The sequence below is a fragment of the Mercenaria mercenaria genome, chromosome 18 (genome assembly GCF_021730395.1).
Source record: "Mercenaria mercenaria strain notata chromosome 18, MADL_Memer_1, whole genome shotgun sequence".
NCBI classification, from domain to species: domain Eukaryota; kingdom Metazoa; phylum Mollusca; class Bivalvia; order Venerida; family Veneridae; genus Mercenaria; species Mercenaria mercenaria.
In genome coordinates, this window is record NC_069378.1 from 50,950,320 (window position 1) to 50,964,663 (window position 14,344).

At 37.5% G+C, this 14,344-nt stretch overlaps 1 protein-coding gene across 1 annotated transcript in view; it reads left to right on the forward strand.

Annotated features, from left to right (window-relative positions):
- LOC128550579 (uncharacterized) overlaps positions 1 to 1,027 on the forward strand; it is a 28,337-nt gene extending 27,310 nt beyond the window's left edge. The window contains exon 11 of the mRNA XM_053529840.1: positions 712 to 1,027. Coding sequence (XP_053385815.1) covers positions 712 to 879 — 168 coding nt within the window. The 3' untranslated portion in view covers positions 880 to 1,027. The remainder of the gene's footprint in view (positions 1 to 711) is intronic.
- Positions 1,028 to 14,344: the final 13,317 nt, after the last annotated feature.

Here is a 14,344-nt window from a genome sequence, read left to right on the forward strand (position 1 = left end):
TCCTGTGACAGCTCTTGTTCATAGGGGCAGTTGTGGGAGACATGCGCTTTTCTCAAAAGCATCTCTAGTTGTCCATGAATTAAAGAAATTTGCACATTACTAGAAGATTTTAAGACACTGTCTAGAATTATTTGCATGTCAAACTTTCAAATTTTAATATCGTACTCTATCTTTAGAAAGATAACAACAGTCTCGTTTAAATAAATTTACTTGTAGGTTTCTGTTTTTGAAATTTTTATTCCCTATGTCAAGTCCAAGCTTTATACCGTGCTATCAGATGTTACCCCATTACTTCTGGTTTTATTGAATGTGCAGAATAGTGCTCATAATTCCCTAACAATGATTTTACTGTTTGAAGGGACCATAGAAATATTTACATTTTTTTTAAAGTTTGTTTTGATAAGGGATATCATAAAAGCTGTTTTTCAACAGTATTTTACTAGGTGCATTACTTGCCTAGTGGTTATGGTCTCTGACTTCAAATCACTTGCTGCTTACTGATAAAAGATCAAGTCTCACTTTAATCTTCATGTCAGGAAGCTCTCCAGCTGGCTGTTGGAAGGTCGGTGGTTCTACCAGGTGCCGGTCTATGATGAAAGAATACCCAGTGGGGCACCTGGGATCTTGCCTTATCATCAAAAGCAGGAAAGTGGCCCTATTGTGGCGATTTGATGTGAAGTCAAACCAAAAAAAAAATATTTTATTTTTCAGATTGGATTAATTGGATTCAGGAAGGTTGTGTTTCGAAGAAGACTTACTGGTTTAGATTTCTTCAATGGTTACATTAATAAGAATACGTGTACGAAATTCACGAGCCTTGACAATGATTTAAATAAGTATATAAAAGTAGAGAAGATTCCTGTGAAATCAAAGGCTTAACATAGACAGTGCTTTTACAGACTCGTGTCTGTTAAAATTGTTTTGAAACTGCTTGCAAGTAAAAAATGTGATTTTGTCTTTTGAGTTTTATTTATTGTATTGTTTGTTAAGTTGAGAAGACTTGCATGAAATCATTAAACTTGACAAAAAATTACTTCGATGGCTTTTCATTAGCAATTTTGTGTCCATTCTGTAACTCTTGAAACCCCTGAAGGATTTCGAAGAAACTTGACACAAATGTTTACCACATCAAAATGACATGCAGAGAGCATGTTTTGAGTGGCTTGCTTCAAGGTCGAGGTCACAGTTAGGGTCAAAGGTCAAATGATTTTGTTTTATATCCGCTCTGTAACTCTTGAACTGTGCCAGGATACGATTTATATGACCCAGGGAAGTGCCTACGTCTTTAGTATCTTGAACAATGAAATGGGTCCTATCGCTAAGGTGACTATGTCTTAGACTAGCTGACAAACGAAATAGAATGTCCTTTGTTAAAACGTATAGCTGGTGAGACCAAGTATCTCGTAGATAGAATTTTCCTCTGGCTACCTTGCCTAAATGATTCATGTACCAATGATTCGTAAATGATTTCAGTTATGAGCTAGACAATTTCAAGTATTAGGCAAATCACTAAATGTTTCAAACTAACAATCTTAAATAGCTCAAACTCCTATAGGCTGGAGACTCTATACTTGACTGGTCTTTTTGTTGAAGTTCTGGTCAGACAATGTCTTTGAATCAACAACGAATAAGTATTATTCTCATTCATTTTATGTTAAGTTCAAAAGTTGAATTCAATGAAATCATGAAATTGCCGTTTTGACCAACCCCATGAAAATTCATTCCCACGAAATCAAATGATTTTAAAGTACGCGATAGAAGCTGTATTTTTCAATTGATCTTCAAAATATCGGGTCAGAATGATTCTCTTCATGAAATCTAAGTCAAGTTCGAATATGGGTTATCTGGGTTCAAAAACTAGGTAACTATGTGATATCAAAGAAAAATCTTGTGTATACAATAAGAACTGCATTTTACACCGGCCGATCTTCATGAAATGTGATCAGAATGTTTGTCTGGATGAAATCTAGGTCAAGTTCGAATATTGGTCATCTATGGTCAAAAACTAGGTCACCCAGTCAAATTAAAGAAAAACCTTGTGTACGCAATAGGGGCTGCATTTTACTTTGGATATTCATAAATTTAGTCAGAATGATTGCCTTGATCAAATCTAGGTAAAGCTGGAACATGGGTCATCTGGGGTCAAAAATTAGGTCACAGGGTCAAATCAAAGAAAAACTTTGTATATGCATAGAGCGGTAGACTAAGCTCATCTGATGTGAGCTTTTGTGATTGCTTGATGTCCGGCGACTGCCGTCTGTCGTCTGTCTGTCTCTCTGTCCTCGTTAAGCTTGTGTATGCGATAGAGGCTGTATTTTTCAACTGATCTTTATGAAATTTTGTCAGAATGATAACTTTGATGAAATCTAGGCCGAGTTTGAAAATGGGTCATCTGGGATAAAAAAACTAGGTCAGTAGATCAAATCAAAGAAAAACCTTGTGTATGCGATAGAGGCTGTATTTTTCAATTGATATTCATGAGTTTTGGTCAGAATGATAACCTTGATGATATCGAAGTTCGAAAATGGGTCATTTGGGATCAAAAACTAGGTCAATAGGTCAAATCAGAGAAAACAGTTTTGTATGCGATAGAGGCTGTATTTTTCAACTGATCTTCATGAAATTTGGTCAGAATGATAACCCTGAGGAAGTCTAGGCCAAGTTCGAATATGGGTCATCTGGGGTCAAAAACTAGGTCACTAGATCAAATCAAAGAAAATCTTGTGTATGCGATAGAGGCTGTATTTTTATGCCCCCCTTTGAAAAAGGAGGGGTATATTGTTTTGCAGATGTCGGTCGGTAGGTAGGTCGGTCGGTCGGTCGGAATGTAGACCTATCCGTTTCCGGATGATAACTCAAGAACGCTTGGGCCTAGGATCATGAAAGTTGATAGGGAGGTTGGTCACCACCAGTAGATGACCCCTATTGATTTTGAGTTCAGTATGTTAAAGGTCAAGGTCACAGTGACCCTGAACAGTAAAACGGTTTCCGGATGATAACTCAAGAACACGTGGGCCTAGGATCATGAAAGTTGATAGGGAGGTTGATAATGACCAGCAGATGACCCCTATTGATTTTGAGGTCTGTATGTCAAAGGTCAAGGTCACAGTGACCCTGAATAGTAAAACAGTTTCTGGATGATAACTCAAGAACGCTTGGGCCTAGGATCATGAAAGTTGATAGGGAGGTTGGTAATGACCAGCAGATGATCCCTATTGATTTTGAGGTCAGTATGTTAAAGGTCAAGGTCACAGTGACCCTGAACAGTAAAACGGTTTCCGGATGATAACTCAAGAACGCTTGGGCCTAGGATCATGAAAGTTGATAGGGAGGTTGGTAATGACCAGCAGATGACCCCTATTGATTTTGAGGTCAGTATGTTAAAGGGCAAGGTCACAGTGACCCTGAACAGTAAAACAGTTTCCGGATGATAACTCAAGAACGCTTAGGCCTAGGGTCACGAAAGTTGATAGGGAGGTTGGTCATGACCAGCAGGTGACCCCTATTGATTTTGAGGTCAGTATGTCAAAGGTCAAGGTCACAGTGACCAGGAACAGTAAAATGGTTTCCAGGCAATAACTCAATAACGCTTTGGCCTAGTGTCAGGAAAATTGATAGTTAGGTTGGCCATGACCAGCAGATGACCCCTATTGATCTTGAGGTCATTAGGTCAAAGGTCAAGGTCACATTGGCCAGGAACAGTTAAATGGTTTCTGATCTTCTTGTCCAAAACCATAGGGCCTAGGGCTTTGATATTTGGTATGTAGCAAAATCTAGTGGTCCTCTACCAAGATTGTTCAGATTATTTCCCTTGGGTCAAATATGGCCACACCCCTAGGGTCACATTGTTTATATAGACTTATATAGGAAAAAACCTTGAAAAACCTCTTGTCCAAAACCACAGGGCCTAGGGCTTCGATATTTTGTATATGACATCATCTAGTGATCCTCTACTAAGATTATTCAAATTATTCCCCTAGGGTCAAATATAGCTCCGCCCTGGGGGTCACATGGTTTACATATACTTATACAGGGGAAAACTTTGAAAATCTTCTTGTCCAAACTGCAAAGTCTATGGCTTTGGTATTTGTAATGTAGCATCATTTAGTGGTTCTCTACCAAGTTTGTTCAAGTTATCCCTCTCGGGTCAAATATGGCCCTGCCTCAGAGGTCAAATGGTTCATATAGACTTATATAGGGAAAAACTTAGAATCTTCATGTTCATAACTTACATCATTCAAATTTGGACCACATGTATAGTTTTGAATGGCAAGATGTACCTTGACATGAGTTGACCTTGATCTTGACCTAGTTACCTACTTTCACATTTCTGTACCTACAGCCTTCAAATTTTGACCACATGCATAGGTTTGTGTACTGAAAAAAACTTTGACCTTTTTAGTAACCTAGAGACCTACTTTCACACTTTTGAAGGTACAGGTTTCAAATTTGGACCACATGCGTAGTTTTTTGTTCCAAAATAAAATTTGACCTTGATTTTGACCTAGTGACCTAGTTTCACATTTCTCAAGCTACAGCCTTCAAATTTGAACCACAAGCGTAGTTTTGTGTACTGAAATGAACTTTGATCTTGAGATTGACCTAGTGACCTACTTTCACATTTTTGAAGGTACAGGCTTCAAATTTGGACCACTTGCATAGTTTTGTGTTCCGAAATAAAATTTGACCTTGATTTTGACCTAGTGACCTACTTTCACATTTCTCAAGCTACAGCCTTCAAATTTGAACCACATGCATAGTTTTGTGTACCGAAATGAACTTTGATCTTAAGATTGACCTAGTGACCTACTTTCACATTTTTGAAGGTACAGGCTTCAAATTTGGACTGCGTGCATTTTTTTGTGTTCTGAATTGAAATTTTACATTGATTTTTATCTATTACCTACTTTCACATTTCTCAAGCTACAGCCTCCAGATTCGAAGCACATGCATAGTTCTGTTTACCGAAATGAACTTTACCTTGAAATTGATCTAGTGACCTGCTTTCACATTTCTCAAGCCACCGCTTTCAAATTTGGACCACATACACATTGTTTTGTACCTAAATGAAATTTGACCTTGATTTTGACCTTGAGCTAGTCTTGAAATTTGAAACATTCAAAAATGGCTCAGTGGATGGCGCCAAGATCAGTCTGTAATCTCTTGTTAGGTTAATAGGTTAAATGTCAAGGTCAGATTAAACCAGAATGGTAGAACTTTTGTTTACAGTGAGCATATAATTTCTGTTCCTTGTGCAATTACTAAATGCATCAAGGGGGGCATTTCGTGTTCGACGAGCTCTTGTTCAATTTGTATTCATGAATTTTGGTCAGAATGATTGCCTTGATGAAATCTAGGCCAGGAGTCATAAATTAGGTCACTAGGTCAAATCGAGGAGAAACCTTGCGTATGCTATAGGGGCTGCATTTTACACTGGATCTTCATGAAATGTGATCAGAATGTTTGTCTGGGTGAAATCTAGGTCAAGTTAGAATATGGGTCATCTTGGTCAAAAACTAGGTCTATAGGTCAAATCAAAGAAAAAACTCGTGTGTGCAGTAGGGACTATATTTTTCAATTGATCTTCATGAAATTTGGTCAGAATGATAGCCTTGATGAAATAAGGTCAAGGTTGAATATGGGTCATCTAGGGTCAAAACTAGGTCTTTAGGACAGATCAAAGAAAAACGTTTCGTATGTGATAAAGGCTGTATTTTTAAGTTGAGGTTCATAATGATTGCCTTGATCAAATCTAGGTCAAGTTCTAATGTAGATAATCTATGCTCAGAAACTAGGTCGCTATGTCAAATTGAAACAAATACTTGTTTACGCTTAAAAGTCCACATTTTTAGTCCAGTCTTAATGAAAATTGGTCAAAATATTTCTTTTCATGTAATCACTAGGTCAAACATGTTTACTTTGTTATGGTGTTTTCCTTAGGTGAGCAATCTAGGGCAATATTGGTCCTCTTGTTTAATTGATGTTTATGGTATTTGGTCAGAATGATTGCCTTGATGAAATCTAGGCCAAGTTCAAATGTGGGTCATCTGGGATCAAAAATAGGTCACTAGGTCAAATCAAAGGAAATATTTGTGTATGCCATAGAAGCTGTATTTTTCAATTGATCTTCATGAAATTTGGTCAGAATAATTGTTTTGATGCAATCTAGGTCAATTTTTAATATGGGTCATCTGGTATTCAAAACCTAGGTCACTAGGTCGTATCAAAGAAAAACCTTGTGTATGCAATAGGGACTGCATTTTACACTGGATCTTCATGACATTTGATTAGAATGTTTGTCTGGATGAAATCTAGGTCAGGGTTGAATATGGGTCATCTAGGGTCAAAAACTAGTTCACCCAGTCAAATGAAAGAAAACCCTTGTGTATGCAATAGGGGCTGCATTTTACTTTGGATATTCATAAAATTTAGTCAGAATGATTGCCTTGATCAATCTAGGTCAGGTTCGAATATGAATATGGGTCATCTGGGGTCACAAACTAGGGCACTAGGTCAAATCAAAGAAAAACCTTGTGTATGCGATAGAGGCTGTATTATTCAATTGATCTTAATGAAATTCGATCAGAATGATTGCCTTGATGAAATCTAGGTCAAGTTCGAATATGGGTCATCTGGGGTCAAAACCTAGGTTATCCAGTCAGATCAAAGGAAAAGCTTGATAACACTTTAGAGAGGCCACGTTTATGACCATATCTTCATGAAATTTGGTCAAAATGCTAATTATGTTGATCTTTGGCCAGTTTCGAATCTGGGTTATTTGGTGTCAAAAACGAGGTCATCTGTTAAAATAAAAGAAAAACTTGTATGCAGTAGGAGCTGAATTATTAATTTTAAATGCATGAAACTTTGTCAATGTTTGTCTGCATGAAATCTCGGATTAATTTTAATCTGGGTCACGTGGGGTTAAAAACTAGGTTACCAGGCAAATCAAAGAATAAGCTCGCATACACTCAAGGGGCCACATGTTTTTTATTTCAGTTAACTTGGTCATAATGCATTTTTCATCATAAAGTCTTGGATCTTGGTTTTGCTGTAGCTCTGTGATTCCAGCAGGTATGCAAATTTTGATTCCATACCTCGTGTTTTTATTTCGATGTAAATGAGATGTGGAACCAAAATTTGTAGTCCTGTTTGTCGCCATATAAACTATACTGTGTTGGTACGATGTAAAACCTAAATAAATAAATAACAAGAGCTATTCGAACACGAAATGCCCCCCTTGATGCATTCAGTAATTGCACAAGGAACAGAAATTAAATGCTCACTGTAAACAAAAGTTCTACCATTCTGGTTTAATCTGACCTTGACCTTTAACCTATTAACCTAACAAGAGATTACAGAGTGATCTTGGCGCCATCCACTGAGCCATTTTTGAATGTTTCAAATTTCAAGACTAGCTCAAGGTCAAAATCAATGTCAAATTTCATTTCGCTACAAAACAATGTGTATGTGGTCCAGATTTGAAAGCTGTGGCTTGAGAAATGTGAAAGCAGGTCACTAGATCAATTTCAAGGTCAAAGTTCATTTCAGTAGACAGAACTATGCATGTGCTTCAAATTTGAAGGCTGTATCTTGAGAAATGTGAAAGTAGGTAATAGGTAAAAATCAATGTCAAATTTCAATTCAGAACACAAAAAAAATGCATGCGGTCCAAATTTGAAGCCTGTAGCTTCAGAAATGTGAAAGTAGGTCAATATGTCAATCTCAAGATCAAAGTTCATTTCGGTACACAAAACTATGCATGTGGTTCAAATTTGAAGGCTGTAGCTTGAGAAATGTGAAAGTAGGTCACTAGGTCAAAATCAAGGTCAAATTTTATTTCGGAACACAAAACTATGCAAGTGGCCCAAATTTGAAGCCTGTACCTTCAGAAGTGTGAAAGTAGGTCACTAGGTCAATCTCAAGATCAAAGTTCATTTCAGTACACAAAACTATGCTTGTGTTCAGATTTGAAGGCTGTAGCTTGAGAAATGTGAAAGTAGGTCACTAGGTCAAAATCAAGGTCAAATTTTATTTTGGAACAAAAAACTATGCATGTGGTCCAAATTTGAAGCCTGTACCTTCAAAAATGTGAAAGTAGGTCAATATGTCAATAACAATGTCAAAAGTTTCTTTCGGTACACAAACCTATGCATGTGGTCCAAATTTAAAAGCTGTAGCTACAGAAATGTGAAAGTAGGTCACTAGGTCAAAATCAAGGTCAAATTTTATTTTGGAACAAAAAACTATGCATGTGGTCCAAATTTGAAGCCTGTACCTTCAAAAATGTGAAAGTAGGTCACTAGGTCAATAACAATGTCAAAAGTTTTTTTCGGTACACAAACCTATGCATGTGGTCCAAATTTGAAGGCACAGAAATGTGAAAGTAGGTCATTTGACCCCAGGGAAATAATCTGAACAATCTTGATAGAGGACCACTAGATTTTGCTACATACCAAATATCAAAGCCCTAGGCCCTATGGTTTTGGACAAGAAGATCAGAAACCGTTTTAACTGTTCCTGGCCAATGTGACCTTGACCTTTGACCTAATGACCTCAAAATCAATAGGGGTCATCTGCTGGTCATGGCCAACCTAACTATCAATTTTCCTGACACTAGGCCCAAGCGTTCTAGACTTATTGCCTGGAAACCATTTTACTGTTCCTGGTCACTGTGACCTTGACCTTTGACATTCTGACCTCAAAATCAATAGGGGTCATCTGCTGGTCATGACCAACCTCCCTATCAACTTTCGTGACCCTAGGCCTAAGCGTTCTTGAGTTATCATCCGGAAACCGTTTTACTGTTCAGGGTCACTGTGACCTTGACCTTTAACGTACTGACCTCAAAATCAATAGGGTTCATCTGCTGGTCATTACCAACCTCCCTATCAACTTTCATGATCCTAGGCCCAAGTGTTCTTGAGTTATCATCCGGAAACCGTTTTACTATTCAGGGTCACTGTGACCTTGACCTTTGACATACAGACCTCAAAATCAATAGGGGTCATCTGCTGGTGATGACCAACCTCCTTATCAACTTTCATGACCCTAGGCCCAAGCGTTCTTAAGTTATCATCCGGAAACGGATTGGTCTACATTCCGACCGACCGACCGACCTACCGACCGACATCTGCAAAACAATATACCCCTCCTTCTTCGAAGGGGGGCATAAATACATATTCGAACTGGGGCCAAAAGCTAACGAGGCCACTAGGTCAATCAAAGTAAAAGCTTGTATACACTCTAGTGGCCACTTTTTTGCTCCAATCTTCCCGAAACTTTATCAGAATGTTTGTTTTTATGGACAAGCACAAATCTGGGTCATTTGGGGTCAAATACTATGTCACTAGGCCAAATCGAAGTAAATACTTGTTTACACTCAAGAGACCAGTTTTGGTCCAATCCTAATGAAAATTGGTTAGAATATTTGTTCCCATGAAATCACTAGGTCAAACATGTTTACACTGTAATGGTGTGTTTCTCAGGTGAGCGATCTAGGGCCCTCTTGGCCCTCTTGTTTGATCACATTCAATAACATTTTTGATTACTTTCCTTTTATGTTACTACGAATAGCTTATTTTGTACCTTCTTAGCTCACCTGAGCACCAAGGTGAGCTTTTTTGATCGCCCGTCGTCAACAATTTGGCTGTTAACACTCTAGAGGTCACAATTTTGGCCCAATCTTAATGACCCTTAGTCAGAATGTTACCCTCAGTAGAATCTTGGACGAGTTCGATATTGGATCAGCTGGGATCAAAAACTAGGTCACCAGGTCAAAACAAAGGAAAAGCTTGTATGCACTCTAAAGGCCACATTTATGTCTGTATCTTTATGAAAGTTGGTCAGAATGTTAATCTTGATAATCTTAAAACCAAATGCAAATCTGGGTCAGATAGGGTCAAATATTTCGTCACCAGGTCAAATCAAAGGAAAAGCTTAACACTCTAGAGGCCACATTTATAACTGTTTCTTCATGAAACTTGGTCAGAATGTTAATCTTGATGATCTTTAGATAAAGGTCAAATCTGGGTCAGGTCAGGTTGGGTCAAAAACTAGGTCACCAAGTCAGATCGAAGGAAAAGCTTGTTAACACTCTGGAGGCCACATTTATAACTGTATCTTCATGAAATTTATTCCGAATGTTAATCTTGATGATCTTTAGGACTTGTTCGAATCTGGGTCAGGTAGGGTCTAAAACTAGGTCACCGGGTCAAATCAAAGGAAAAGCTCAACACTAGAGGCCACATTTATGACTGTATCTTCATGAAACTTAATCAGAATGTTAATCTTGACGATCTTTAGGTCTGTTTCGAATCTGGGTCAGGTGGGGGTCAGAAACTAGGTCACCAGAACAAATCAAAGGAAAAGCTAGTTAACATTCTAGATGCCACATTTATGACATTTCTATGATTCTTCGTCAGAGTGTTAATGATTTTAGGTCAAGTTTTAAAATCTGGGTCAGGTGGGTCAAAAACTAGGTCATGAAGTCAAATTAAAGGAAAATCTTGTTAACACTAGAGGCCACATTTATAACTGTATCTTCATGAAACTTGGTCAGAATGTTAACCTTGATGATCTTTAAGTCAAGGTCAAATCTGGGTCATGTGGAATGTGACCTACTGACTTACTTTCTTGTTTTTTTTTTATATAAAGCCTTGAAGTTTGGATGACATGTACAGTTTAGAACACCGATCTTAAAACTGACTTTCAATGACCATGAATGTGACCTACTTACTTGTTTTTAAGATACAGCTTTGAAATGTGGATGAGTTGCACAGCTTAGCAAACCGATCTCAAAACTGACTTTCAGTGACCATGAATGTGACCTACTGACCTATTTTCTTTTTTTAAGAGACAGCGTTGAAATTTGAATGACATGTACAGTTTTGCAGACTGATCTTAAAACTGAATTTCAGTGATCATAAATATGACCTGCTGACCTACTTTGTTTTTTAAGATACAGCCTTGAAATTCGGATGACATGTAGTTTTGCAGACCGATCATAAAACTGACGTCCAGTCACCATAAATGTGACCTGCTGACCTACTTTCTTAATATTTAGCATCAGTTTGACATTTGAAACATATAGCTCATATTACTCAGATGAGCGATCAAGGGTCATCATGACACTCTTGTTTAATTTCTTCCCGTTGTTGTTCCTGTCCTTTGGGCTTCAACAGTCAAGTTCTTTAATTATTTCTCCCATCCTCTGATAAAAACCTTTGGGCGTATATTGTCCAGCTTGACGGTGCTCCTGTTAGCTCACAGTACACAAAGTGCTTAAGGTGAGCTATTGTGACTGCTCATTGTCCAACGTCCGTCAACATTTACCTTGTGAATACTCTAGAGGCCACATTTGGCCACCCAATCTTTATGAAACGTTGTAAGAATGATTGTCTTGATGATCTCTAGGTGAAGTTCGAAACTGGGTCATGTGGGGTCAAAAATTAGGTCAGTAGACCAGATCAATGGAAAAGCTTGTGAACACTCTGGAGGCCACAGCTGTGACTCCATATTTATGCAACTTGGTCAGAATGATTGTCTTGATGATTTCTAGGTCAGATTCGAAACTGGGTCATGTGGGGTCAAAAACTAGGCCAGTAGGCCAGATCAAAGGAAAAGCTTGTAAACACTTTAGAGGCCACAGTAATCTATTGTGACTCGATCTTTATTAAACTTGGTCAGAATGTATGTCTTGTTAATCTCTAGGTCCAGTTTTAATCCTGGTCATTTGAGGTCAAAAACTAGGTCACATGGTCAAATCAAAGGAAAAGCTTGTGAACACTCGAGGCCACATTTGTGACCCAATCGTTATGAAATTTTGTCAGAATGTTAACCTTGGTGATTTCTAGGTCAGTTTTAAAACTGGGCCATGTGAGGTCAAAAACTAGGTCACATGGTTAAATAAAAAGAAAAGCTTGTGAACACTCTAGAGGCCACAGTTGTGTCCCAATATTTATGAAACTTGGTCAGAATGATTGTCTTTATGATTTACAGGTCAAGTTCGAATCTGGGTCATGTGGGGTTAAAAACTAGGTCACCCGGTCAAATCAAAGGAAAAGCTTGTGAACACTTTAGAGGCCACAATTTTGACTCAATCTTTATGAAACTTGGTCAGAATAATTGTCTCGATAATTTCTAGGTCAAGTTCGAATCTGGGTCATGTGGGGTCAAAAACTAGGTCACCCGGTCAAATCAAAGGAAAAGCTTGTAAACACTTTAGATGCCACAATTTTGACTCAATCTTTATGAAACTTTGTCAGAATGTTTGCCTTGATGATTTGATTTCTAGGTCAAGTTTAAAACTGGGTCATATGGGGTCAAAAACTAGGTCATTATGTTAGATCAAAGGAAAATCTTGTCAACACTCTAGAGGCCACAATTTAAGTTTTATTAAATTAATCAGAATGTTTGTCTTGATAATCTATAGGTCATGTTCGAATCTGGGTCATGTGGGGTCAAAAACTAGGTCACCCGGTGAAATCAAAGGAAAAGCTTGTGAACACTCTAGAGGCCACAGTTGTGACTCAATATTTATGAAACTTTGTCAGAATGATTGTCTTGATGATTTCTAGGTCAGATTCGAAACTGGGCCATGTGGGGTCAAATACTAGGTCAGTAGGCCAGATCAAAGGAAAAGCTTGTAAACACTTTAGAGGCCACAGTAATCTGTTGTGATTCAATCTTTATTAAACTTGGTCAGAATGTTTGTCTTGTTGATCTCTAGGTCCAGTTTTAATGTGTCATTTGAGGTCAAAAACTAGGTCACATGGTCAAATCAAAGGAAAAGTTTGTGAACACTTTAAAGGCAACAGTTGTGACTCAATCTATTATGAAACTTGGTCAGAATGTTTGTCTTGATGATCTTTGGGTTATATTCGAAACTGGGTCATTTCAGGTCAGAAATTAGATCAGTAGGCCAGATAAACTCTGGTGAGCGATATAGGGCCATCATGGCCCTCTTGTTTTCTGGAGGAAGGGCTTTTTTCAAAAGACTTTGAAATATTACATCAGAACATTGAGTACTCAACTCTTCGCACAGTCTCCATCCAGATTAAAGAAAACTTGGTATACGTCATTATCAAGAAAAAGATATGCACATGTTGTCAGGACTTTCTTTAAATTTCTAATTGTTTTGGAGTTTTGACCCCATTTTTGACCTTGAATATTTAAACCCTTACCATGCTGGAAACGATTGACTCTGCTTTTGCGACCAGTGCAGGCCAAGATGAGCCTGCTCATCCGTGCAGTTTGATCATGGTCTGCACTGTTCGATATTTAGTCAGTAAATTTCAAGTGAACACCCCTTTTGATTAATAAATGGTATTGCCCAAATTGAATGATAGACCAATCCATTTTAGAAATTTAGCAGGCTAAAGGTTAAAACTACAATATAACATTGTGTACAACTCCAACAGTTTACATCCAGTTGAAACGAGCTTGGTATACATCAACATGAGGGGAGTGGAATAAAGTGCAGGCTGATCATGATCTACACCGGTCGCAGAGGCAAAATCAATCGTGTCCAGCATGATAAGGGTTAATAGTAAAACAAAACTGTTCACTTCAGTAGGTAGAGAATTAAGTTCTCAGTATTAAATAGAAGACAAAGACAGATATTTTTTACCAGATTTATTTAGATTATGTCCCACATTACAGAGTAAACTAACATACAAGGCGTTAAATTTTGGTACTTTCCAGTGCAATAACATAAGATTTTTTTATGACACAGCTTCCATACTTTTCGGGTAAAAAGTGACACACCTTCACTTTATATAGACACACCTTCAGTTTTAATAGATACACCTATAAATCTGAGGATTTATATATAGTCATGCATCAGCTTACATTTAATAGACGCACCTTCAGTTTACATAGACACACATTAAGCCTTCAGTTTATATAGACAAACCTTCAGTTTGAATAGACGCACATTAAGTTTAAATAGACAAAACTTTAAATTTAAGGAGTCACGCCTTCAGTTTGAACAGATAAGCCTTTATTTTAAAAATAATCCTCCTTCAGACTAGATAATAATATGCACTTTCAAATGTATATAACAAAATCAATACTCAGTAATTATCAGTACAAACGTAACGCTTCCTAATTAGAATAGCTTAAGGTAATAATATATTTTTTTACATCAACATGACTTTCACTAAATTTTTTACACTAGTGACTTTATAAATAAATAACAATACTTAATGACTTCGGCTTAATATTAATTTACACTTTCATTGTAGTAACAAACAAGTTAAAGAGAAATTCTATATATTGACCAAAAAACCCAAACAAACCGGCATTTAGCAATACTATATGATTGGGTTAATTTTAAGAAGAC